At 41.7% G+C, this 23,898-nt stretch overlaps 1 protein-coding gene across 5 annotated transcripts in view; it reads left to right on the forward strand.

Annotated features, from left to right (window-relative positions):
* ATG7 (autophagy related 7) overlaps window positions 1-23,898 on the forward strand; it is a 333,595-nt gene that overhangs the window by 123,478 nt on the left and 186,219 nt on the right. For 4 of the 5 annotated variants that reach the window (XM_061197268.1, XM_061197267.1, XM_061197270.1 and 1 more), the window contains exons 8-12: window positions 9,190-9,278; window positions 10,915-11,036; window positions 14,980-15,070; window positions 15,838-15,982; window positions 21,001-21,159. In XM_061197268.1, the coding sequence (XP_061053251.1) occupies window positions 9,190-9,278; window positions 10,915-11,036; window positions 14,980-15,070; window positions 15,838-15,982; window positions 21,001-21,159 (606 nt within the window). Of the gene's footprint in view, window positions 1-3,929; window positions 4,002-9,189; window positions 9,279-10,914; window positions 11,037-14,979; window positions 15,071-15,837; window positions 15,983-21,000; window positions 21,160-23,898 lie in introns of those variants that run through there. The other variant, XM_061197272.1, reaches the window with a different exon arrangement.

The raw sequence follows: 23,898 nt of genomic DNA on the forward strand, positions 1-23,898 counted from the left end.
CCTCGTAGCTCCGTGACCTTGGGGAATTCGCACACCCTTTCTTCACCCGGGTCTACCTGTTCTGTGGTGCTAATCCTGCCTCCTACACGGCTGCTGAAGGTGAAACATGATGATGTGGATAAAATGCCCAGCATACAGCAGGTGCTCACTTTCTTTCTTTCTCAGCAGCAGCCAGTTTTTAAAGACCGGACGACTCTCTGGAGTCTCCTTTGAAGCGGTCTTGGCGAGTTTGCCAGGGCCCTGACCTGGAGGCCAGCCACTGGCCAAGTCAGACACAGATCCTTCGCTTGGTTAAGGTCGATCTCAGGAAAGCCTGGCATGGCTCAGCCCATATACCGAGCACATCCTGTGATCCAGAAAGTATGAAATATGATTATACCTGTTCTTGCCTTCTAGGGGAGATGAGACATTGACTTGTGGAAAGTTAACTAGAAACTCAAGTCACGGAAGAGAAGTGCCAACAAAATAATATGGATGATACTTTTGGTTGTTTATCTGTGCACCTGTGCCCAGTCTTGTTGTAGACAGGATCACCAGAAGCTGTGCAGATTGGTGGGCTCTTAGGAGTTTCATGGCCTCCTGGCAGACCTCCCTTCTGTGGTCCTGAATGTCCCATCCATTCCCCACACTGCTGCCCAAACGCATTTTCTAACACAGAAATTGCATTGTGTCACTCTTCTACTTAAAACCCTTCTGTGGTTCCTGTTGACTTCAAGATAAAGTTAGAAATAATTAGCATTCAGCGCCTCCTCAAACCTGGCGCCTGCCTATCCCTCTAGCCTCACCTTCTGATGCTCCCCAAGATGCATCCTATGCTGTGGCTGCAACTGTGACCTCCAGACGCCCCTAATCCCCCCATCTTCCCCCCATCTTCCTACCTTCAGTCACACCTGTCCGTTGTCCTTCCTGCACCTGGCTAATGCCTCACCCCACCCCCTTTCCGGTTCATCACCCCTGGGAAGTGCTGGCGGATTCCTTGTACTGTTTGATATCCCTCTTCTGTGTCCTGGTAGCAGCCTGTCTCCTGGCAGTGACTGGGCTCGCGTGTAATTCTGGTTTGCTGCTTGTCTGCCTTGCCCGTATCACCGACCAGCGCGTGAGCAGCGTTAGCACAGAGACCGTGTTGTACCCCACAGCGCATCCTCTGCATTTAGCGTAATGCCAGACACTTAATGGGCACGTGGTGTGTGCATATAGAGAGGAGAGAGTTCCTGTGGACAGGCAGAGTCACTTGTGGACTTGAGCAGAGCACTGAAGGAATGATTTCTGTGAAACCTACGTATCACTTCACTTGAGGTCACTCCGGCCTTTATGGCATGGATCTTGTTCACTTGCTTTCACATAATTCCAGTTGCTCTTTCGTGTTCCTTGAGTCATGAAGTTTCTTTGAAATTTTTTATCCTCTTCTTCCAGAAATAGGCATTGTTTTCAGCGTGAGCTCCCGCAGTTGTGGTCTGGCTTCACATTTTATTTCCTGCCTCCTCTTACCAGGACTTTGACTCCCGGGAAGCCACTGTTCCTCTGTGAGCCCTGGTGTCCTCACGGATAAGATGGAGAACTGTTGGAATCCCTCCAGGTTTCTCTCTTTTCAGTTTGTTTTCTCTTCTGGGGGAGTCTGGTGCCCACGACCCTAGTGACCACATTCTCCAGCCTGAACCTCCTCTGGACCCCGGACTGCGTTATCCAACCCCCTGCTGCCTTCTCCAGCTCCTCGAATTCAGTATCTCCAAGCTGAACTCATGATCTTCGCCCAAGTCTGGCCCTCTTCTGGGCATCGCTGTCTCGATGACACCGTCATCCATCCAGTCACGAGAGCCAGAAATCTGGGCAGCCTGCTAGACACCTCTCCGTCCTTTCCCGCGCCCGTGTCCCATAGATTTCGTGTCCTAAACTTCTGTTGGTCTGCCGCCTTTGCGCTTCTTCTGCCACCACCGCAATCTGAGCTTCATGGTCTTTCCTCTGCTTTCCTGCAGTGCCTCCTAACGGGGCTCCTTGTGCTGCTCAGGCCTCCCCCGAGTCCATCCCCATATCACCCCAGGCAGTCCTCTGAGAAGCAAATCTGATCATGTCTCTCTCAGAATGAAGCATAGCAATGCCTTCTCTCCCGTGCTCTAAGAATAGACACCGAATTCCTTCACATGGCGTACAGGACTCTGCATGGCCTGGCCCCTGTGTGGATCCAGCCCCAAGTCCTTCTGTGCTCCCCTCAGGGGTGCTGCGTGCCCTCCTGCTGCAGGGCTTTTGCATGTGCCTTTTGCCCGGAGCTCCTGTCTCCTTTCTCTTCTTCTGCCTCTTCTCTCCCCACCTCCACACCTCCCCTTTGCCCAGTGAAGTGTTCACTCTTTCTTCAGATTGAAACTTACTCATGATTCCTTGGGGAAGCCCTCCCTGACCTCTGTAAAGAGGTTTATTCTGCCCATAACGGGTTCTCATAGCGCTGTGTGGCTCCTCTTTGTAATATTTAGCACAATTGTATTGTACATTTTCTTGAGTGACCTTTGATCTTCTTCTCCCATGTCAGCGTAAGCTCCATGAGGGCAGGTATCCTATCTGATTTTTCACCATTGCATCTACATCCCGTGGTATCATGTCTGGTGTGTAAATACAAAGGGGGACTGAGGGCGTGAGTGCATGAGTTGTGAGGATTGGAGCTCACATATGTGAAGTACCTGGGTCAGTGCCCCTTACATAGGAGGCCTTCAGCAAGCGGTAGGTTACGCCTGGTAGGGCTCATTATAAGTGTTCTCTTTCATATGGTCTTTTGCTCTCTGATTAAGGCTATGTTGCTTATAACGGCTTTCCCAAATTGTCTGTGCACCTGAAGTCAATATGTAGTATGAGTCGTAGACGTGCTTGGTGGTCTGACAGGAGACAGAGTATGGGAGAGGTGTGTGATCTGTTGTGGGTAGTTTAGAGCAGTAGTTCTTAATTTGAGGAAGGGATGATGGTCAAATGTATAACCTCTGAGAATTTGGTGGAAGCAATCGATCCTTGCCCACCAAAAAATAAGCATCTAATATCTAACGTCAGGGGATCCACAGAACACTGAAACGCATTCCTGGATCCTCTTTGGGTCCCTGATTTAGAGGAACATGAAGGGAAGGACAGGAGTTAGCCTGCCCTGGTGGGGAGAGAAGGCTGTGGGATTGCTGCGATCTGGAGGTGGGTGGCCCATCTCTGTTCCCAGCCAGAGCTGGGACCTTTGCATCTGGAGGTACTGCCTATTCAGGTCTGGAGCCCCAGCTCGCTGGGAGGGAGTGGGTGCCTGTCCCTGAAGAGGGCGCACTGTCCACTCAGTCAGCAGCGGCTGCGGTTACCACGTTCCGAGTTCTGACTGTGTGTCCAGCACAGAGCTGGTCACTCGCACGTGGTATCAGTAATCCTTCCAACACCCTGCAGAGTGAGTAGTATCGTTCTCATTTTATAGGTAACGAGAATGGAAATGAGGCTGGGGAATGGCGGCCCCTTCACATGTGAATTATCTTACCTCCTATGGTCAGAATGCCTCCCACAGTGGGAAAAAGAGCATCCACGTTTTTATCGGTAGCTCACAGCACGACATGACAGAGTAGCAAGGCCAGATGTTGGGTCCACCTGCGACCTCGTGGGCTGTGACCTCTGAGTCTCAGTGTCCTCCCCCTCTTCCTCGTAGATGGTTGTGAGAATTAAGAGGTGATGGATATAAACAGGCTTTGTTAGGTTTTACTCACATGTTATAACTGTTCTCATTGTATTTTCTTAGAATACATTTGTCAGCTTTCATTTTCAAAGGAAAATGATTTTCTGTGGACTGACCTCCATCTCCCGCTATTCTATATAGATGGAATTTTGAGGTCCTGAGTCATGCAGCCAACTTTGCCTTTACCAAAGAAAGGCACACTTTCTTGCCTTTTTGGTTTTAACAGAAACCCAGAGAAATTAGGCATGGCCTGCCTGCAGGAGAAGCCCTTCCGGAAATTTGCAGGGTAACCGGTTCAGAAGGCCCCGGAGCATCCAGGAAGGTTTGACCAGTTCACTAATGATGCTTTCTTTAAAGTAAAGCTGAGTAGCAAGTGCATCTTCGGTTGGTTTCTTCTCGTTTCTTGCATGACTTATGGTTGTTAAAGGTGATCGCTAGGGGGTCGCTTAATGCCAAACTCCTTTGACTGTTACTTGTAGTTAAAAATACCTGTTACCTTATGATTCAATAATCATATTTATGTGTGTCTTTAGATGTATATACACACGCGTAGAAAACTGAAGCAAAACTTTCACAAAATAATACTTTGCTAGGGGCCATGCACTCTGTTTTCTATCCTATTCTATCTTTTTGAAAAATGCTAGTTGAGACCCAGTGAGTGATTTAGGACTCACGAATAGCTCATCGCGTAGAGTTTGGACAGTGCTGTGTGCCCACTTCGAGAATACTGACAGATAAATGAGCGGCACTTGGTGTGGTTCCATTCATTATTTTTATGTCCAGCTGTATCTTTCTGTTTTTAAAATCTCACAAAGCTCTTCAGTTAAGTTTTTGAAATTTTTTTTAAGTAAACATTTTGTGTATTTCCTTCTAATCTTATGTGCATTTTTCTAAAGGCTAAGATTCTACTATATTCTGTTTTATTTTAGTATTTTAGCATAATATGAAACTCTACATTAACGTCCTTTTTAATAAATTTGTATGATAATGTATTTACCAAGTTTTTGACATTTAGGTTTCTCATAATTCTTCACTTTTAGGAGCTTCTTTGTGCATGAAATCCCATACTCCCCTCCCCTTGTATTTTTTTTTTTTTTAAACATCTTTATTGAAGTATAATTGCTTTACAATGGTGTGTTAGTTTCTGCTTTATAACAAAGTGAATCAGTTATACATATACATATGTTCCCATATCTCTTCCCTCTTGCATCTCCCTCCCTCCCACCCTCCCTATCCCACCCCTCTAGGTGGTCACAAAGCACCCAGCTGATCTCCCTGTGCTATGCGGCTGCTTCCCACTAGCCCCTTGTATTTTGAATTATTTATTTCCTTAGGAAAAATTTCTAGATGTGGAATTACTGGGTTAAGAGTTTGAACATTTTAAGGTTTGTAATCGGTCGTGTGCTGGTAAATGTTTGACAGCGGGCTCTTGGCGATGGGGGTACCCTGATTTTGTAGTGTCTGCTTACTTCCGTGGTTTCAGCTCTCCCCCCGTGGCCCATTTCGGGCTCCCAGTGTGAAGTCACAGGCTGCGGAGCTGGGGAGAGATTGGACCGGTCGGCTCTCCCAAGCCTTGGGGCCCCTCCGGCACCACTGTTTGCAGTAACTGTGGCCACAAGCCGCCGACTTTTTCTCCTGCCGCATTGAACGTTCTGTACATTGCCACAGATTCGGTTGGCTGAAAATGGGCCTTGTTTAAGTTCTCCTTTCCCTCAAAGAAATGACTCCACTATGGGTCACGGGGCCACTGCACTATTGCAGCAGTTCTGGTGGTTACGCTGAAACAGCCCCTGTCACTATCCCGTTGCCAGTCCTTAAGGAAAGCTTGCTTGATTGAGTTTTACTTCTTTCTTCAGAGCAATTATTGAAGATTAAATGTTTGGGAAATGCTTTGTAATTTTGACAACATTAGCCTTTAATTCTAGGGCTGTAAAATCTTTGGACAAGAGCAATAAATAGCAAAGGAGCAGTAATTGGTCTGCTGTTAGCGGGGCTCTTTCTTCTCTTGGTGATCTCGGCATCTTGGCAGCCATCTGTGACATCGCCGTGCATTAGATATCTGAACTTTTTCCCTATACTTTTAAGACACATAATCTCCCTCGTGTATTTCCCGTTATATTGAGTGTTTGGGTAATAGACAGCCATTTGTCAGATAAGCATGTTTTTTGGCATCAGTGTGGAAATTTCTCCACACACTCAAGTTGACAATTTTGCCCTCTTTTCTTTCTCACTTTGTACTTTTTCAGCAAATTGCTGGGTGGATTGTAGCCAGATCATTACTGAACAACTTCAATGAATTGTATGCCCTCAGCCAAGGAGAAAAGAGTGTTTATTTCATAAACCTTCTAAACAAAGGGTTTTTTTGCAATGACATTTTGTTTCTTTCTGCTGATGTATTGTAAAAGGAAGAGATTTGCCCAAGTTCACACAATGAATTTGTGGCAAAGCCAGTTCTAGAATCCAGATCTCCAAGCCAATGGTTATTTCTGACTGCCATTTATAAAATCTGTTTACCCATATAGTTAAACTGGCTTACCCAGCCTTGTGTGGACTAATTCCTACAGTGATTGAGGTTCCGGATTTGGTTCCTAAAGCACTTGAAGATCTTGGAGTCACTTTTGAATCATCAAAGGAAAAGTAAATGGTATTCAGCCTAGTGTCGAATGGATTCTGTCATTTTCCAGTGCGGGTGCTTGCTCTTTGTACCCAAGCATGCCTCCTGTGGGTAGGAGAGTTACTTTAAGGCATTTTCAAGCCGACCTCCCTTTACGAGTAAGTGATAAATTTCTCTTTAGTGGTTCATTCCTTCTCTGTAGCTCATTTTAGGTCAGGTTGCTCTAAGAAATTTATTCCTCGTCTTCTCGAAAAAGATTTTCTTTTTCTTATTACCTTCCTGCCTCATTGCCTTTGTATTTAGTGGCAGAAATATGGTCATTCTTTGAAATTAGGCATCCACTTGTGGTATCTAAAGTAACGTTCTAATTTATATAATTTAAACATCATTTAGTCCCAACTCTACAATTGCAGATGGTAAAACCTAGATCCAGAGAATATTTGATAAACTAGAACTTAGCCTTTTTCTCTGCTGGTTAAGAAAAGATAACCTTGAAACTGAAGGTAGGTAACTGTGTAAGGGTGATAGACTGAACTGAACAAAGACGTCAGTGAATCTACCACAATAGAGTTTATTTCTATTGTTGTTACAGTTACCATTTGTTGAGCCGCTTGTCTTGCTCCCAGTCTCTGTGCTAAGTGCAGGTAAGAGTTACCCTCTAGATGAGAAAATTAAGGCATAGAGAGGTGAAGTAAATTGCTGAAGGTCAAATGAGAGTAAGTGACAGGACATTAGATAAGAGCCTAGGTTTATGGAGTCATACTTGAAAACTGAAACTCACCATCTCTATATGAATGGCATTTCCTGGATTGATACTATCTGGGTTCTTCCCAAATAAAAATTGAAGAGCCTTTAGACACCTGGTAAGATTGAGCCTTAATAGAGACTGTGTTGTTTTGTAAGCTATATAGGATTTTTTTTCTCTTTAATGGTCTATAAAGCTCTATAATTCTGGAGCTAGAAGGAATCCTTTGAGATGAAATTATTTTACTGCTTCGTTTTACAGGTGAGGGAACACCTTCCCCAAGGTCTTAAAATCAATTAGCTGCAGGATTAGAACGCATGCCCGCTGGCGCCCCAGCCAGTGCTTTTTTCACTGCGTCAGGCCATTCTCTTCTCTTCTCTTCTCTGCTGGATAACAGAGAGGTAAATGCCTTTGGTGAATTTTTTAAAATGTGAAGTTGAAGCAGTGATTACTTAATCATGTAGTATGCCTGGCAGATGCCCTCTGTCACAATCGATAGAGGGGAACAAAATAAAAAGGTGCCCCACGTGGTGGCAGTGGCCAGCTGGACCAGAAGAGCTCCAGGGAGACAGTGTCTCCATTCAGAGGGAGCGCTAGGCTAGAGGCCTCATTCTCAGGGCTCTCTTGCTTCTCATAGGAACCTGTCTCTTAGACCATGCTCTCACCTTCTCACCCAGGAGAATCCCAGATGCATTCTGTTGTCACGTCTCCTTCATCAGCTCTGGTCTGTAGCAGTTCCTCAGACTTTTGTTGTTTTTAGTGACCTTGACCTTGACAGTTTTGAAGAGTACTGGTTCAGTTATTTTGGTCGAATGCCTCTTAATTTGGGTTCGTCTGATGTTTACTTATGATTAGATGGGGTTATTTTTGGAAAGAATACCACTAAGGTGAAGTGCCCTTGTCATCATTATATCCAAGCTACCTGATACTCACATGGCATCCCTGATGGTCTTAAACTTGATCACTTGTTTAAGGTAGAATTTGCCAGCTTTCTCCACTGCAAAACTACTATTTTTTTCCTTTGGAGCGAGTCACTAAGTCGAGCCCACACTCAAGGAGGAGAACGATTCAGCTCTACTCCTGGAGGGGGAGGTATCTACATATGTTGTTTGGAAATCATCTGTAAGGAAGATTTGTCCCTTCACCTTCGTATTTATTTATCTCATCATTTATATCAGTATGGACTCATAGATACTTGTTTTATACTTTAGGTTATAATCCAATACCACATTATTTATTTTGTTGATCAGATTGTCCCAGCCTTGGCCATTGAGAGCTCTTTCAGGTGTCTCGGGTGCCCACTTGACATGCCCACCGTCCTTCTGTTTATTGAGCACTTCCTTACTTTCTGGTGTAGAAGGTGCTTCAGGCTCATCTTGTATTTTCCTTGCTGCAGCCCTAGAATTAGCCACGTAGCCGTGGAGCCCTGATTTCCTTTTGCAGGAGAATGGTATTTAGAAATCAAGATCTCATTGTCTTTTGAGAGGAAGGAGACAGAAAAAGTGAAAGATGTTATGTATAACGTACAGAGGGCTATGGAAGCAGAGAGGACAGGGTGACAACCTCCACCAGGGGCAGTCTTCACTGAAGACATGGTGTTTGAAGTTCAGTTGAGTTTTCCAGTTGGAGATCAGAGTTGGGGGAGCTGGAAGAGGGAGGAATGGGAGGAAATATATGTTAGCAATATCAAAGGCATCCGGCTTTTTAATTTGGTCTCACTGGATTTACAATGGTAGTGACACTTCTTTGATTTTCTCATTACATGAAAATTAGCAATTTTCACAGATGATGTCTCTTTGTGAGAGGATTTTCTCTGTGTGAGCCCTGACAGTTGACTGCCCTTCCTCCCTCCCGGTTTTCCTTTCAGTCTTTCTTCCTTCTGAATGTATCTAGTTCCTACTCTCTGCCAGGCCCAATGCGAGGCACAGGGGGGGTGCAGAGAAGAATCTGACAGCCCCTGCCATCAAGAAGTTCTCTTGTCTGGTGTGAGGTCCTTTGGCTTTCTTCTCTTCCCTCTAGCCCTTCAACAAGTGTGTAATTGTTGATGCTTTTGCAAAACAGCATAAATAGGAAAGAGGAGGGATTAGCAGTGTTTGTGTTGTGAATCTGACATGATACTTGCCTCACTCAGAAAGTCTTTTCTGTTCACAGATAACTATTGGTGTATATGATCCCTGTAACTTAGCCCAGTACCCTGGATGGCCTTTGAGGAATTTTTTGGTCCTAGCAGCCCACAGATGGTATTTACGTGTGTGTGTGTGTGTGTGTGTCTGTCTGTCTGTCTGTCTGTCTGTGTCTGTCTTTGTCTATATGTTTTTGACATTGTGCCTAACTATATCTATATTTCTGTTTTCCCAAATGGATTTTTTTCACTGCTGGCATAGAAACCAGATAATAAATCAATAAATCAGTCATGATCCAGTTTCCATCAATGGTGAGCCTCTAAGCAGGTCTGTTATGGAGCTTCAGACTCCGACCATACAGCCCTAAAGATATTTTAGAGTAGGGCAGGGCCAACAGCTGGAGGTCCCCATCCTGAAATTCTCTAGCCCTCCCTTCAGGTATCTGAGTCACGTTCAGATAGGATTTTCCTGTTGCTACCATCTGCCCTTTTTCCCAACCTTAGACTAAATAAAACAGAGGGTAATATACATTTGAAAAGATGCTCAACATCATTAGTCATCAAGGAAATAAAGTATAACTAGATACTACTCATTAATAAAGATAATAAGATACCATTATGAAATACTACTACATACTCACCAGATAATGAGATACTCACCAGAATGAGTTTAAAAAGATGAGAATACCAAGTGTTGTCGAAGATGTGGATGAATTGGAACCCTCAAACACTGCTGGAAAACTGTCAGTATCCACCAAAGTTAAAAATATCTATAGCTCAGCAGTTTCCCTCTCGGGTATATAAAGCACAGAAATGCATACTCAGATGCAAGCAAAACATATACAGGAATGTTTATAGCAGCATTATTCTTAATAACCGAACACTGGGAATAACCCAGATGTCCTTGAACAATGAAATGGACAATCAATAGTGGTGTATTCACTGCAATGGAATGCGATGCTGTAGTGAATCTGAATGAACTACTGATACACATATCAACATGGATGAATTTTAAAAAACATAATGTTGAGTGAAAGAGGCTGGACCTGAGATAATACGTGCTCCCTGGTTCCATGTATGTAAAGGTCAAAACAGGCAAAACCCATGTCTGGACTTAGAAGTTGGAGTAAGAGTTACTTTCGAAGGGGCTGGTTATTGACTGGGAGGAGGCATGAGACAAGCTCCTTTATATTTAGGATTTGGGTATTTACCTTTGTGTCTGCTTTACTTGAATAACAATGTTCACTAAAGATAACTAGATTATAGATCATCCCCAGAGGGAGAGTGTTATACTTGCTTGTCCTGGTGGGGAGTCTGTAGAGCTGTGGGCTTCCTCACCCCTGCCCGAGCAGCCGTCTCGTAGACTGTACGTTCAGGTGGGAGAAGGGGGACCAGAGGAACCCATGCTTGTCTTGGAGTTTCTTTTTAATATCTTGTGAGCTTTTTTTTCTTTTTCTGCATTTAAGATTCATTTGTCAGAAGTATTCATGTGCAGTGTGAAATTGTTATATAAAACTCACCTAAAAAGAAATCATAGCCAGTTCAGCGCTCAGCCTGTAAACGCTTGGACAAAGGAAGCCTGCGTGGATATGTTCAGAATCTCTCAGAGGTTAAGGTCATCCCCCAAGGGTGTCAGGGAGGCATAATTACAATGAATTGAATCCTCTCCACCTGGGTTTGCCGAAGCTCTTACGTGAGCTCTTTCTTTTCCTTCCTTAAAAAAAATAAAAATAAAAATCTGGGCCCGACATCAGGAGTAGCAGTTTCCAGTCTGTTGAAGTCCTCTGCTTCCGGGACCGCACTCTGCAGGGGGTGAGAGACGTCACCCACAGCATCATCTTCGAAGTGAAGCTTCCAGAAATGGCATTTAGCCCAGGTAACTTGCCGGTCTTTGAGAATGCATATACTTATCATGTACCAGAAACCAAATTAGGTTTAACTTTTCTTTCATCCCTTCACAATGGCAATGGAGGTAGAGAAAAGTACAGCTCCTACCTCTTTGCCACTAGGAACTCTTCCCTGGAACAGAGGGCATGCTCTGCTATACAGACAGGAACAAAGGCAGAGATTGTCCTCAGGATATTTCCTCCAGGCAGTTTTTTCAGTCCTGAGAATTTTTTTTCCCTCTATTTTTTGTTTTTGCTTAACATAAAATCTTTATTACTTACCCTTCTTACAGGAAGAATGAAGTATTAATGCACCTACATATTTATTTGTTACAAAAAGTTGTGTGTGATCTTATTCTCCATATAGTAAGCCAGTCAGCAAAAGTGCCATTTCTCCTTCCACGTTTAATATTCTTCATCTGATCCTGTGTGGTAGGCATCAGCTGTTCTCCCTGTTTCATAAGTTAGGAAACTTGGGCTCACAGATAATGTTATATATATAGATGTGTGTGTGTGTGTGTGTGTGTGTGTGTGTGTGTATAGATATAGATACCTGCATTTATTTATATATTTATATTTATGTACACATCACAAAGACAGAATAACATACCCAAATTTGAGTAAAATAAAGGTAATAATACCCACCTCATGGAGTACCTCTTATGAGGAATCTGACTCCTATGTAAAAGACAGACGCAATGGTGGCATATTATAGTTGCTTAATAAATGCTAATTTATGGTAATTTCCTATCTTACCCAAAGCCGAGAACCCTTTCCAAGATGATCCCTCAGATTTCTATGTCTTACGTGCTGTCCAGAGTACTTTTATATACCTACATGGTTTAATTTGCTCCTTACAGCACCTGCATTGTTCCAAGGAACATTGCTTTCTTTAATCCGTGGATCATGTGCCTTAATGTGAGTGTGTGTTTTGGGGGTGAGGGGTGTTAAAATCTCTGCTTTGTCGGGCAAAAGAGGAAGCTGTTTACTTGTTAGTTTAGAGCCTTAAAATATCTGTCGCCTCTCTGCCGGCTTTAGATATTTAATACATTTGATTTAGCACCCTCTTCTGGCACATTCTAAAATCGCTTCCATGTGATGTTTCATTAAGCCTCCACTGGAAGGTAGCTCCAGGGGAATGAGGTGAGCGTGAACTAACCAGTAATGCGGCCTGGTCTCCACCTGGCAGGCCACCAGCTATTTCCACTTGTCACTCACTTAATCCTGCCAACCACCTTTTGGGGGAGGCACTTTTCTTTCCATTTTTAAAGATAAAGTCACTGAATTACTCTTTCTCCCTGCTCCCAGTGATATATCACTGATGCTTGGTGAAGCTGGCAAACCTAGGAAACACCGTGCAATTCCATTTGAAAAAGAGGTTTTCTGTAGCGCAGTAGTGCTGTCAAGTCTTTACACTTGATACTGAGTGTAGATTATTTAGTTTAAGAAAGGCAGATGTTCCTCTTTTTTCATGTAAATTAATGTTTTCCCTCTTAGCTGTAAATAAAACCTTATAATAAATAAAACTTTGTAAAGTTATTCTGTATCGTAATGTGAACTGAAGGTATTCGTATGGTAGTGTCTTTTAATATTTCTGAGACATCCCATAGTTGCAATGACAGTGTTATAAGAAATGCAATTTTGAATATCCTGTGTCTTCTTCTGCTCTTGGTGGTGCAGCCAAGCTCACTCCCCTTTGCGGTTACAGAGTATTGGAGCAGCTGGCTGAGGGAAGCAGCAGACACTGCTGAGGTGTGAGCCCTCACCTGAGAGCCCTGCTGAGAGCCCTGCTTTCAATTCCTGTCCTTGATGTACTCCTTCTCTTTGTCCAGCTAGGGGAAGACAGGGCCTAACTTTCCCCTAAAAAATATTTTCTCATGAATTTGGGGTATGTCTAATGGATGTAGATTATACGGAAGCAGATATGATAGACTAAATATTATGGTCACCTATAGTATTTTTTTAAATTATCAGTAAGTTTAAAGTACATCTAATTTTCTTAAAATGGCTGTAACATCTTGAGTACAGAGATGTTTTAATTTGCAATGACATTTTGTGTTTGTCTTATAATTTCTTATCTGTAACAGGAGAAAGCTGAGGCTGGAGTTATTAATTATAGTACTAGACTGTGTTTCTGAATTTCTGTGCATGTGTTAGAGAAGCATTTTTAAATTTAACATGAGAATAGTAAGAAAATCCAACAAAATATGAGTTAGTAACTGGTTTGAACTCTTTTTTTTCCCCAGAAAAATGATTTTGGAGTTCTTATCCTCTTTAAGAACTCAAATCTATTATTTCAGTTTTAATTTTTTGTGATGTAAAAAAGGACCACACCAGAGCACCTGAGTTAAAACAGGAAGGGTCATTTGTTTTTCGGCTCCTTGCTGTGAAAGATAACCCCAGCCAAGTAGCTTTTGAAGATAACTGACCCCCTCGTTTCCCATTGGTCGTCCTGTCCCAGAAATAAAAAATTGTGTAAAGCAAATCAATACCTCTAGGTCCCATAATTATAATGAGCACTATTATTTTAAGAAACAAAGGTTGAAAGCTAAAAAGTTCCCAAGGAAAGGAAAATAGAGGTGTTGATAGAAATAAAAGCAGGAGAATGTCCAAAGAAAACCAGTGTACAATTAGAGACAAATGTAAAATTCCTGCCATAGTCCTGTATCTCTTAACCTTAAGTCAAGGAGCTTCTGTTCCTTCAGGGACTGTTCCTTCAAGCAGATATTGGAGGTGATGCTGGAAGAGTAGGTAGCTGAGTGAATTCCCTGCTAAGGAGTTGAGGCTTTATTGTGAATTTTGGGAATTCAGCGAGGAAGGGAGAGCGACTGAGGTCCCAAGGTGTGGGGAGTGTAAGACTGGGTGGCCCCCATTAGCAGGATTTACAAGGCCGGGTTTCCACCAAGGAAGCCAGGTTTCCATTAAGGTGAGGAGGTAGCAGAAGTATTCTGCAAAGCAATTGAGATTTTTAAGAGGATTTTGCAACAGTGGAATAGAGCAGCATTACCCTGAATGTGTCCTGTGAGATTTTAATTGGTGTTACTGGTTGAGGGAGATAATGGAGAGCCAGGTAAGATTGGGAAGCTCAAAGCCAAATCAGACAAAGTGGCTCCTTTACTGCAGGTTTCTCAGAGCTTTATCTCCCTCATGTGCGATGTGACGCTCCAGGTTTGGGTGGTGGTGGGGCAGGTGGAGAACACAGGTAGGTGTACAGAAGCATTTCCCAGGCCCGTCAGCCATGGGATCTTTATCCTCTCAGAGCTTTGCATGGAGCACATTTTGAGAACAGCTGGAATTGGAGTTACAGAGGCACCCATTGCAGAGGTTGAAAGAGGTCCGCGGAAAAGGGAAAAGTCAGAGGAGAGGAAAGTCTGAATGGATAAGGATGTGCTTAAAGGAGAGGGCAGCTTAACAGAAGAGCAGTCCCTTGGACTGAGGTCTGGAGACAGGTAGGCGCAGTGATGGAACTGAGAGGCTGGGTGGAAGGGTAACGTAAGGATGAGGAGCGGAAGGGGCGCGCTCAACGGAGAGGTACAGGTCCGGGTGGGAGCTCAGCAGAAGGTGTGCTGCAGTCACACTGGCTTGTCTTCCTAAGGTAGAAAGCCCTTCACAGGCTTAGACCCGCTCCAGATATATTCTTTTTTTGGAGCAACTTCCAGTAACTACAGAAGTTAAGGCAACTCGGGCCAGAGACCAGGGCTATTTCAGAAGCCCTTCTGCGGGAAGACAGTGCTTGGGTCTGAGGGTCTCTAAACAAGATTCCTAGTGGCTCAGGAAAATGAGGCAACTGAGGCAAGTAGATGCAAATTCTGGCCTGCAAACCTTGAAAAAGAAGTGAACTAAAAGCTTATCAATGCGTGAGCCATCTTGCTGCTTTGACCTATTTTTTAGTTTTCCCTCCTTCCCTAAACTTACTGTTTTATTTGCCTTAAGATTGTCCCAAGGCAGTTGGATGGGAAAAGAACCAGAAAGGAGGCATGGGACCAAGGATGGTGAACCTCAGCGAATGTATGGACCCTAAAAGGTATACTTTGGAAGCCGTTTTCTCCAGGGTGCACACCAGGTTCTGTCAGGCCAAGAGCCTTGCCCAGTTCAGTCAGGGGGTGCCTTCACACTGACGACGAGTGTTAATCCACTCTTGGCTGCCTCTTGATTTAAGTTTGGTTGTGAGAATTAATATTAATGATGGATATCCTGAAGGACACACAATTCATGTTTCTCTAGACATTCTAAATTTCGTTCTTGCTTCAAGCTCAGACTCTCAGACCTGTGTACCTACACCACCTTTTAGTTCTTTATTAATTGCCCTTTGATTTTGTCCATTAGCCTACACTGAAGGACATTATAAGAAATATTTCACAGAAACCAGTACTGTATTGAAACCAGTACTGTCTTCAATACAGTGCCCCTTTTATTGAGGAGACGGAAATTTCTCTGTTTTCAGTATCAGGAAAATCTTTCCTCAGAAGCGGCTGGTGTGTTTTTATTCCTGGACACAGTAACTCCTACACCTGGTCATGCTTCCCATTTCACCTTGGCTGCTGGGAGCTCAGGATCAGATTGGTGGCCCATCACTGCGCAATTGCAGAGGATAATGGTGGCATGCGTTCTGTGTGGTCACCTTTCTCCTCCTCGCTCACCCTCAAGCTTTGTTTTACTTTTCCTTCGATACTAATTTCCATAGTATTTGTTTCTTATTTTCTCATACAGCTACTTTCTATCTAAAAAGGACAAGATTGGGGCATAAATGAGTGACTGACTAAACAAATAAGTAACTCTCTCATTTTCTAGGTTAGCTGAGTCATCAGTGGATCTAAATCTCAAATTGATGTGTTGGAGATTGGTCCCTACTTTGGACTTAGACAAGGTTGTGTCTGTCAAGTGTCTGCTGCTCGGAGCTGGCACCTTGGGTTGTAATGTAGCCAGGACATTGATGGTAAGTTTGTGGGGGTCAGATGTTACCTCTAAAGCTGTGGCTTCTCTTCTTATTTCACTATACAGTCCACCTTCCATACCTGTGGGTTTCGCATCCGAAGATATGGAGGGCCTTGTATTTTATGTAAGGGACTTGAGCATCTGTGGATTTTGGTATCCCCAGGGGCTCCTGGGACCAGTCCTCCATGGATACCAAGCGACGACTACACCTGAGTGCCTTCTCTCTCCCAGACTCCCCCTATTCTCTCTCCCTCCCTCCCTTCTCTTTTTCCTCCCTGTCTCCCTCCCTTTTTTCTTTTCTCAGTATCTCTTTAAGTATAAAAGGAATACATGCTTTTATTATAAGGTAGAAACAGGAACTCTCCCTCCACTCCCATCCCAAGTCACTTGCCAGAATTAAGCAGACTTCACAGATTATTACACAGCGTCTTTCCCTGAAGTTTTTGTAGGCATGTGCAAATGCAGCGAGAGAGATTTGTCATCTTTGCTCTTACTTATTTATTTATATTTACAAAAATTGGATCATAGCATACTGTCTATAGCACGTTTTTATTTTTAACTTAATATAACAATAATTGTGGTTCTCTTTCTATGTATTCCATATTATGTATATGTAGGATTTTATTATATGTCTTGTCCTCAATTTATTTAATCAATTTCAGCATATTTTTCTTTTAGAGATGCTGTTGAAATGAACATTCTTATATCTTTACATGTCCATGGGATTATTTCTTTAGGAAAAAAGCCCTAGAAGTAGAATTACTGTGTTAGAGAGAATGTAAAACAGAGCTTTTAAATTTACATTTCTTTAATTAGGGAGGGTTAGTATTTAATTTTATTTCTTTTGTGAATTTTATTTTTTCTATTCATGTCCTTTGGGCTTTGTTTCTTATATATTGACTAGGAGTTCTTTTTTTAATGGATATTAACCTTTTTTCTGTAATATAACGCAAGTATTTTTCTCAATTTAAGTTATCTTTAGCCACATAAAGGTTTTTAAAAATTTGATGTTATTAAATATGTCAATCTTTTTCTTTATGGTTTACAGAACTCTTGTTTTTATGTTTAGATCTTCATCAATGTGGAATTTATTTTTGTTTTATGATGAGAGTTAATTATCTAACTTTTTTTCCACAAAGTGGATAGTCATTTGATTGAATGGCATTCGTTCAGTAATACAAATCATCATTTTTCCACCTTTGTCAAATACTAAATCTCCTTATGTACCCGAGTCTCTTTTTGGATTCTGTTTTGTTCCATCATTCCATTTGTTTGTTCCTGCATTATTACTCACAGCTTTAACTCAAATTACAATGAATTTATCGATAAATTGGGAAGGATTGACATCTTTACAATATTGATCCTTAGTTCCAGAAGCATTGTATATCTCTTAAATTATTTAGATCATCTTTGTAGCATTTTCTTTGTTTAGGTCTCACACATGCCTTATTTAGTTTATGTTCATATGTTTAATTGTTTTTTTCTTTTAAAGATATGTTCCTCCCACTAAATTTTCCAGTTGACTATTATTGGGATATATAGGAAAGATATTCTATCTGGCCATCTTTCTAAACATTCTTAGTTATATTAGTTTTTTGGCTGATTCTTTAGAATTTTCTAGGTTGATAAGTATTCCTCACCAACATTTATACCTATTTCTAGGATTGGCTAGGACTCTATGGTTTTGCTGAGGAATAGTGGTGAGAGTTGGCATCCTCATTTTGTTACTGACTTTAATGAGAAACTTGTTTTTTCCTTTAATTTTGATATGTGATATTGGTTTCTGCTAATGCTCTTTTATAAATTAAGGAGGCAGATTTTTATTTCTAGTTTATTATGAGTTTACATCAGAAATGATTGTTGAGCTTTATCAAATACATCTATCAAGATAATAGTATTCTAATGTTGAGCATTCCTGGAAAAAACCCTATTTGTTCATGGTATGTTATTCTTCTAATATACTATGGGATTCAACTGATAATGTTTTATTGCTAGGTTTTACATATACATTCATAAGTCAAGTTGGTTTATAGTAATGTTTTTTCCTTTTCTTTGTGGTGTCATATATCTTAGAGCTGAGTTATGCTACTTTTATAAAATAAAACTTTCTGCCTTTTTCTATGCTCCAGGACAGTTTAAGTGTATGACTTATCAGTTCCCTGATGGTTTGGTAAAATTCAGTTATAAATCCATCTGGGCCTGGTGCCTTTTGGAATTTTGTTGGCAGTGAGGGCAGGGAATCTTTGGGAACTTTTACAGATGTTTCTATAGTCATTGACCTTTTTAGATTGTATACCTCTTTTGAGTCAGTTTAGTCATGTTGTTTTCCTAGCAAATCATCCATTTCATCTAAATTTGAAAATTAATTGATATAAAATACATGTGGTATTCTCTTACCATCTTTTATTTTATTTCATTTTTTTAAAATAAATTTCTTTATTTCTGTATTTCTTTTTTGGCTGTGTTGGGTCTTCGTTGCTGCGCACAGGCTTTCTCTAGTTGCAGAGAGCAGGGGCTACTCTTTGTTGCGGTGCGCGGGCTTCTTATTGCAGTGGCTTCCCTTGTTGTGGAGAACGGGCTTTAGGCACGCGGGCTTCAGTAGTTGTGGCTCATGGGCTCTAGAGTGCAGGCTCAGTAGTTGTGGCACACGGGCTTAGTTGCTCCATGGCATGAGGGATCTTCCTGGACCAGGGCTTGAACCCGTGTCCCCTGCATTGGCAGGCGGATTCTTAAACCACTGCGCCACCAGGGAAGTCCTTCTTACCAACTTTTAAATCTTCTCTTTATCCTCTCTTTTATCTCTCCTTATTCCTAATGTTGAATATTTGTGTTTTCTCTTTTTTTCTATTTTTCAGACTTGCCAGAGAGGCTTGTCTATTTTATCAGTCTTTCCAGAGAACTAAATCCTTGATCTCTTTATTCCATAATTTTTGTTTTTGTTTTGTTTTGCTTCCAGATTCATTAATATCTACTTTTATCTTTATTCATTTCCTCCTCCTTTTTTGTGGAATTTATTTCATTCTTTTCCTAACTTCCAGAATTAGGTACTTAAGTTTTCTTAGCATTTTTAAAATTATAAAGTCATTATAGACCCATTGTAGAAAATTTGTAGAGTATAAGAGTTGTAAAGCAAGAAAAGAAGACCCATTTTTCGACTACATTTTCACTTATTTCTTTTCAGTGTTTGTTTAATGTATATTTAAAAATCTTATTTGATATATAAAAATGCCCCTTGCTTTTACCAATTAACATTGTAAACACTTTCTCATGTCATTAAAAAGGATACCTAAAAAGCTTTCTTAATGGCTGTAGAATATGCCTTCTTGTATGATGAAACATGATTTACTGTGACATTCCCCTAATGTTAGACATTAACATTGTTTCTAGTTTTTTACAACTTTAAGTTATGTTACAGAGAACATCTTTGTGATTGCATTTTTGTCAGTATTTCAGATTATTTCCTAAAATAGATTGCTGGAAGTAGGTCAAAGGATATGAACATTTAAAAAGTTCTAGAAACCTATTGCCAAATTGCTTTCCAGAAGAATTATACCAGTTTACATTCTCAATCAGTAAAATAGTTTTTTCATCACCCCATCCTCACCAGCATTGAGTATTGTAATTTTCTTTAATCTTTACAGATTAGCCATTTAAACTGTGTAGCATTCCAGGAAGCCGAAAGTTAAGTGTGAGAGTCCACATGCATGTGACTAACCTGTGGCATGTTTGTAATTTACGTAGCTTTCTTCCCACTGCTAAGCATGTTCCCAGACTGCCTTCCTTGCTCTCCACTCAGCATTGCTTTAAGGAATGCAAAAATACTCCCGAAATAAATATCCCCAAGCCAAGCACCAGTGACTTTTGGATTTTCCATACCCTTATTCCCCCTCCATGGTAGTTTGCTTACCTGGTGAAAGTCACTTATAAAACTGGGTGGGTAGACCAAAGTTACCAGTGGGCTTCAAAACAAACAGCCGACTTAAACTATGCTTTCAGAAGAGTGGATTCTGGCCCATCATCCTCCACCCCGACAGTGAATCTTGGGTTGTTGTTGACTGTGCCCCTGGAATCATCAGACTAACTGAATTTCAAAGTCCCTGATGGAAGGATATTGAAATAAGACAGAGATCAGACTCTTAACTCTGCAGCCAATCCTGGCAGGGCTTCTCTTACATCACTGTGCTTGTTTATGATTTACCGAAATACACATACCCCATCTCACCCCAGAAAGTAGGCATCTTCATTTGGTTGCCACTCTGGGGATCTCATTTCCTCCCCACCATTAACCAGATCTATGACCTAAGATAAGTTGCTTATCTTTTCTGGGCTTCAGTTTCTGTATCTGTAAAATAAAGTAATTGAACTAAAGATTTTAAAGAGCCTATCTAATTTTAAAATCATGTGGTTCTATAAGACTTCATAGGAGATGGAGTTGAAGTGTATGAAATCATGAAAACTATTTCTGAGAATGTAGAATTGTCCCCTACATTCCAGAATATTAATAAGGGCTTTGCCTCTTGGAGAAAAAGTACAAAATCTTCTATGATGTTATACAATTGGAAATAACTTATAAGTCACTTTTACGAGGAGCTAATTCAGGCTTTAAGTGAATTTTAGGATGAGCCGTTACTTATGCTTACTTATTCATTCAGGGAAACAAGGACATTGGGTGGCTCTTGCTAATCCTTTTAAGACAGTAACAGGGACAGTTCTTATGGGACTCACCCCCAAAGCTTCCTCTGGTGCCACTGTCAAAAATAATGAATTATTAGTCAGATCCACAATGACATTTCTTAGTCCCGTTACTGTAGGAAGCCAGGCACTGTGTGTATAATTATTTTGTCTTTTAAAGGAAGTTGACACTGTCAAAAACTGAATTTGCACAATTCAATTTCTGGAGTTTCCTGTATTTCGAGGTTCCCAAGCTGCTCCAAAATAAAACCCCTTTTAGGGATTTCAAGGGAGACACCCTGTGAAATGTTCATCAGAAACACACCATGATCTCCTGTTTCCATGTAGGGTTGGGGCGTCAGACACATCACATTTGTGGACAATGCCAAGATCTCCTATTCCAACCCTGTGAGGCAGCCTCTGTATGAATTTGAAGATTGCCTGGCGGGTGGTAAGCCCAAGGCCCTGGCTGCAGCAGACCGGCTCCAGAAAATATTCCCTGGAGTGGTACGTTGATGCTGTTTGAGAATGTCTGAGGTTTTCTCCTGGATCTTTCAGTGTTTAAGTCTTGGGGAATGAGGCCCTGTGGTATTGGTGAAAGGGAGTCAGACATCTGTCACTTACTACCAGGCCCTCATCATGTGGCCGAACCTCTGTTTCCTCATCTCAGAGGTGCAGATTACAAGAACAAAACAAAACTCTCATATATTATTATGAAAATAAAATGAAGAGTACATGAAAAGAATGTTTTATAAGTTGCAAAGCATTATCTGAGTTGAGGAATTTGGGGTACGAATATTTTTAGATACTGCCTTGTTCCAAAGGGATTTATGGTGGCTCAGATGTAGGGTATTATTTTCCTCATCACCAGAATACTTGATAGTTAGTACAGGTTTATGAAATTAAATTGAATGTAAGTCTGCAGAAGAAAGATCTGGCTAATGTTTAGCTTTTTATTCCAGCTGCTTCTTATTTTTGACTTTCATCGTTTACTTTAAAAACAATGAGGCAAGTCATTCAGCTCATTTGATTCAAAATCTTGCCAATGTTTTTGAGGTCATCCAGCAAAAGACATTCTGCATCTTGCATGCTTAATCAATTTATGTGACAGAGGTTAGATTAGGTGTCTCCGAAGTATCTGTTTGTACTTAAAGTGCCACAAGAGACTCTTGGCCCTGGCTAAAAATAAAAAACCTGCTTTCTCAAAATTTCTCTGTTTAGTCACTCAGCATTAGATTCATTCATTTTAACAGTCTTTGCTTTAAAAGCAACTTTGACTGTTTTGCCCATTTCATCAGTGTACCAGAGGAATGTCATTTATTGGGTTTAATTGAACAGTATTGATTGAACACCCACTGTACCCAGTGAGGTGCTGGATGCCAGAAGAGATAAGAATAAGTTACACCCCATCATTGAGGAGGCATCTTAGTTAGGTTTCTGCTGTGACAATATTGCGTATCACATACTCCCAATGTCTAAATGGCTTACGATCATAAACATTATTTCATGCTCATGGGTCTGCAGGTTAGCCATAGCTTAGCTGTAGGCTAGGCTGGACTCAGGCTTCGAGTCAGGTTCCAATCTGCTCTATATGTCATTATTTCAAAATCTACGCTCCAGGAGCAACAGTCACCTGGTCCTACGCTTCTTATGGTGGAAGGTAGAAGTGTAAAGGAGTTGGTGAGGCTTACCATACCTATACCTGTTAAAGTCTCAGCTCAGAAATGGCACTGTGCAGTGTCCTCCATCTCCATTGCCAGAGCTAGTCACAGGGCCAGGCCCTAAGTCAATGGGGTTGGTCAGTATACCCTGCCTTCCTAGTGGGAGGTCCTGCAAAGTCGTATGGCAAAGGGCATGGGCATATAATTCTATTAGAGGGAGGCAGTGCACAGTCAGGAAGAATAATTCATTCTATCACCAGAGAGTATCGTGAACTGCCCTCTGGGCCCAGACAGACCTGGCTTTGAATCTGAGCTCTGCCTGAAAGTTTTGCTTGCCCAAATCCTAGCCATGGTCTATGACCCAATGCAGTTCCCTCTATTTATTTGTTCAGTTATTCTATGACTTACTCACTTGTCACATATTTATTTAAGGCCTACTGTGTGCTAGGGACTGGGGAACAAGGCAGACGAAGTTCCCCCTCCCTTGCATAGAACTTCAAGTCTAGATGGGGGCATGGTCAATAAACTAATTTCCTAAACGGTTACACTTGTAATAAGTGCACGAGGCAGGAGCTCAGTTGCTGTGAGAATGTTTAACAGGTAGGCCTGACCTAAACCAGGCTTCCTTGAGGAAGCTAAGTCCTGAAGCATAGGTGGGAGTTAGCTAGACCAAGGCAGGGCAGAGCTGTTTGTGCAGAGGCCTGAGGTAGGAAGCAGCATGCTGCCTTTGTGGACTGAAAGAAAACCAGGCTAGCTGAAGCATGGAGGTCAAGAAAGACACAGAGCTAGGGCGTCAGCAAAGGCCAGGTCATGCTGGGCCTTAGAGATCAAGTTCACCTTTTCCTGAAAACATCAGCCTACCAGGATCAAGCCTCTTCCTCAGCACTTACATCATGTTACTCCATCTTACCTATTGGATTATGCATTCCTTACCACTGAGAGCCAGGTCTCTTATACTTTTATCCTTCATGCCTTATAAGTAATAATAGATAACACAGAATGCATCTAAGTACTAGTGTAGTTCATCAAATTCGTGAAAAGTACTTGTGAAACTGTTTCACTTATTGGTTAGCCAGGCTTATGTAATTTTCTTTGTATGTTCAACTTAGTGTTCAACAATCAATATTGTTGATATTTTCATTCAACAAATACTTACTCATCACCCTCCTTACACCAGGCCATGGACAGAAGGCTAGTCCTAAGTGAAGAAGACATGAAAAGAACTGCTCGGCTACAAATACCATGCCTAATCCTGGGGTTGAATTAATTGAATAGGAAAAAACCTGACTTTAATAAATCAAATAACTATTTGAAGTCACCATTTTTTTCCCCCAAAGGTAAGGCAATAAAATGTAGGATTGTGGAGCCACACTAGGGGTTTTAAAACCCAGCTCTGGACATCTGCTTCCAACCCTGAAGAGTAACTGATAGACTAGCTCTCCTACCATTATGCACCTAAAATTTCTGCACCTGGGTAGACTATATAAAGTGACTCTTCAGACACTGAACAATATGTAGTGAAAGACTGTGGTCTCAGAAAGAAGTGTTTGTCCCAATTTATTGCATGCAGATACTTTTTAGCCCA

The sequence above is a fragment of the Eubalaena glacialis genome, chromosome 7 (genome assembly GCF_028564815.1).
Source record: "Eubalaena glacialis isolate mEubGla1 chromosome 7, mEubGla1.1.hap2.+ XY, whole genome shotgun sequence".
Classification (NCBI taxonomy): Eukaryota; Metazoa; Chordata; class Mammalia; order Artiodactyla; family Balaenidae; genus Eubalaena; species Eubalaena glacialis.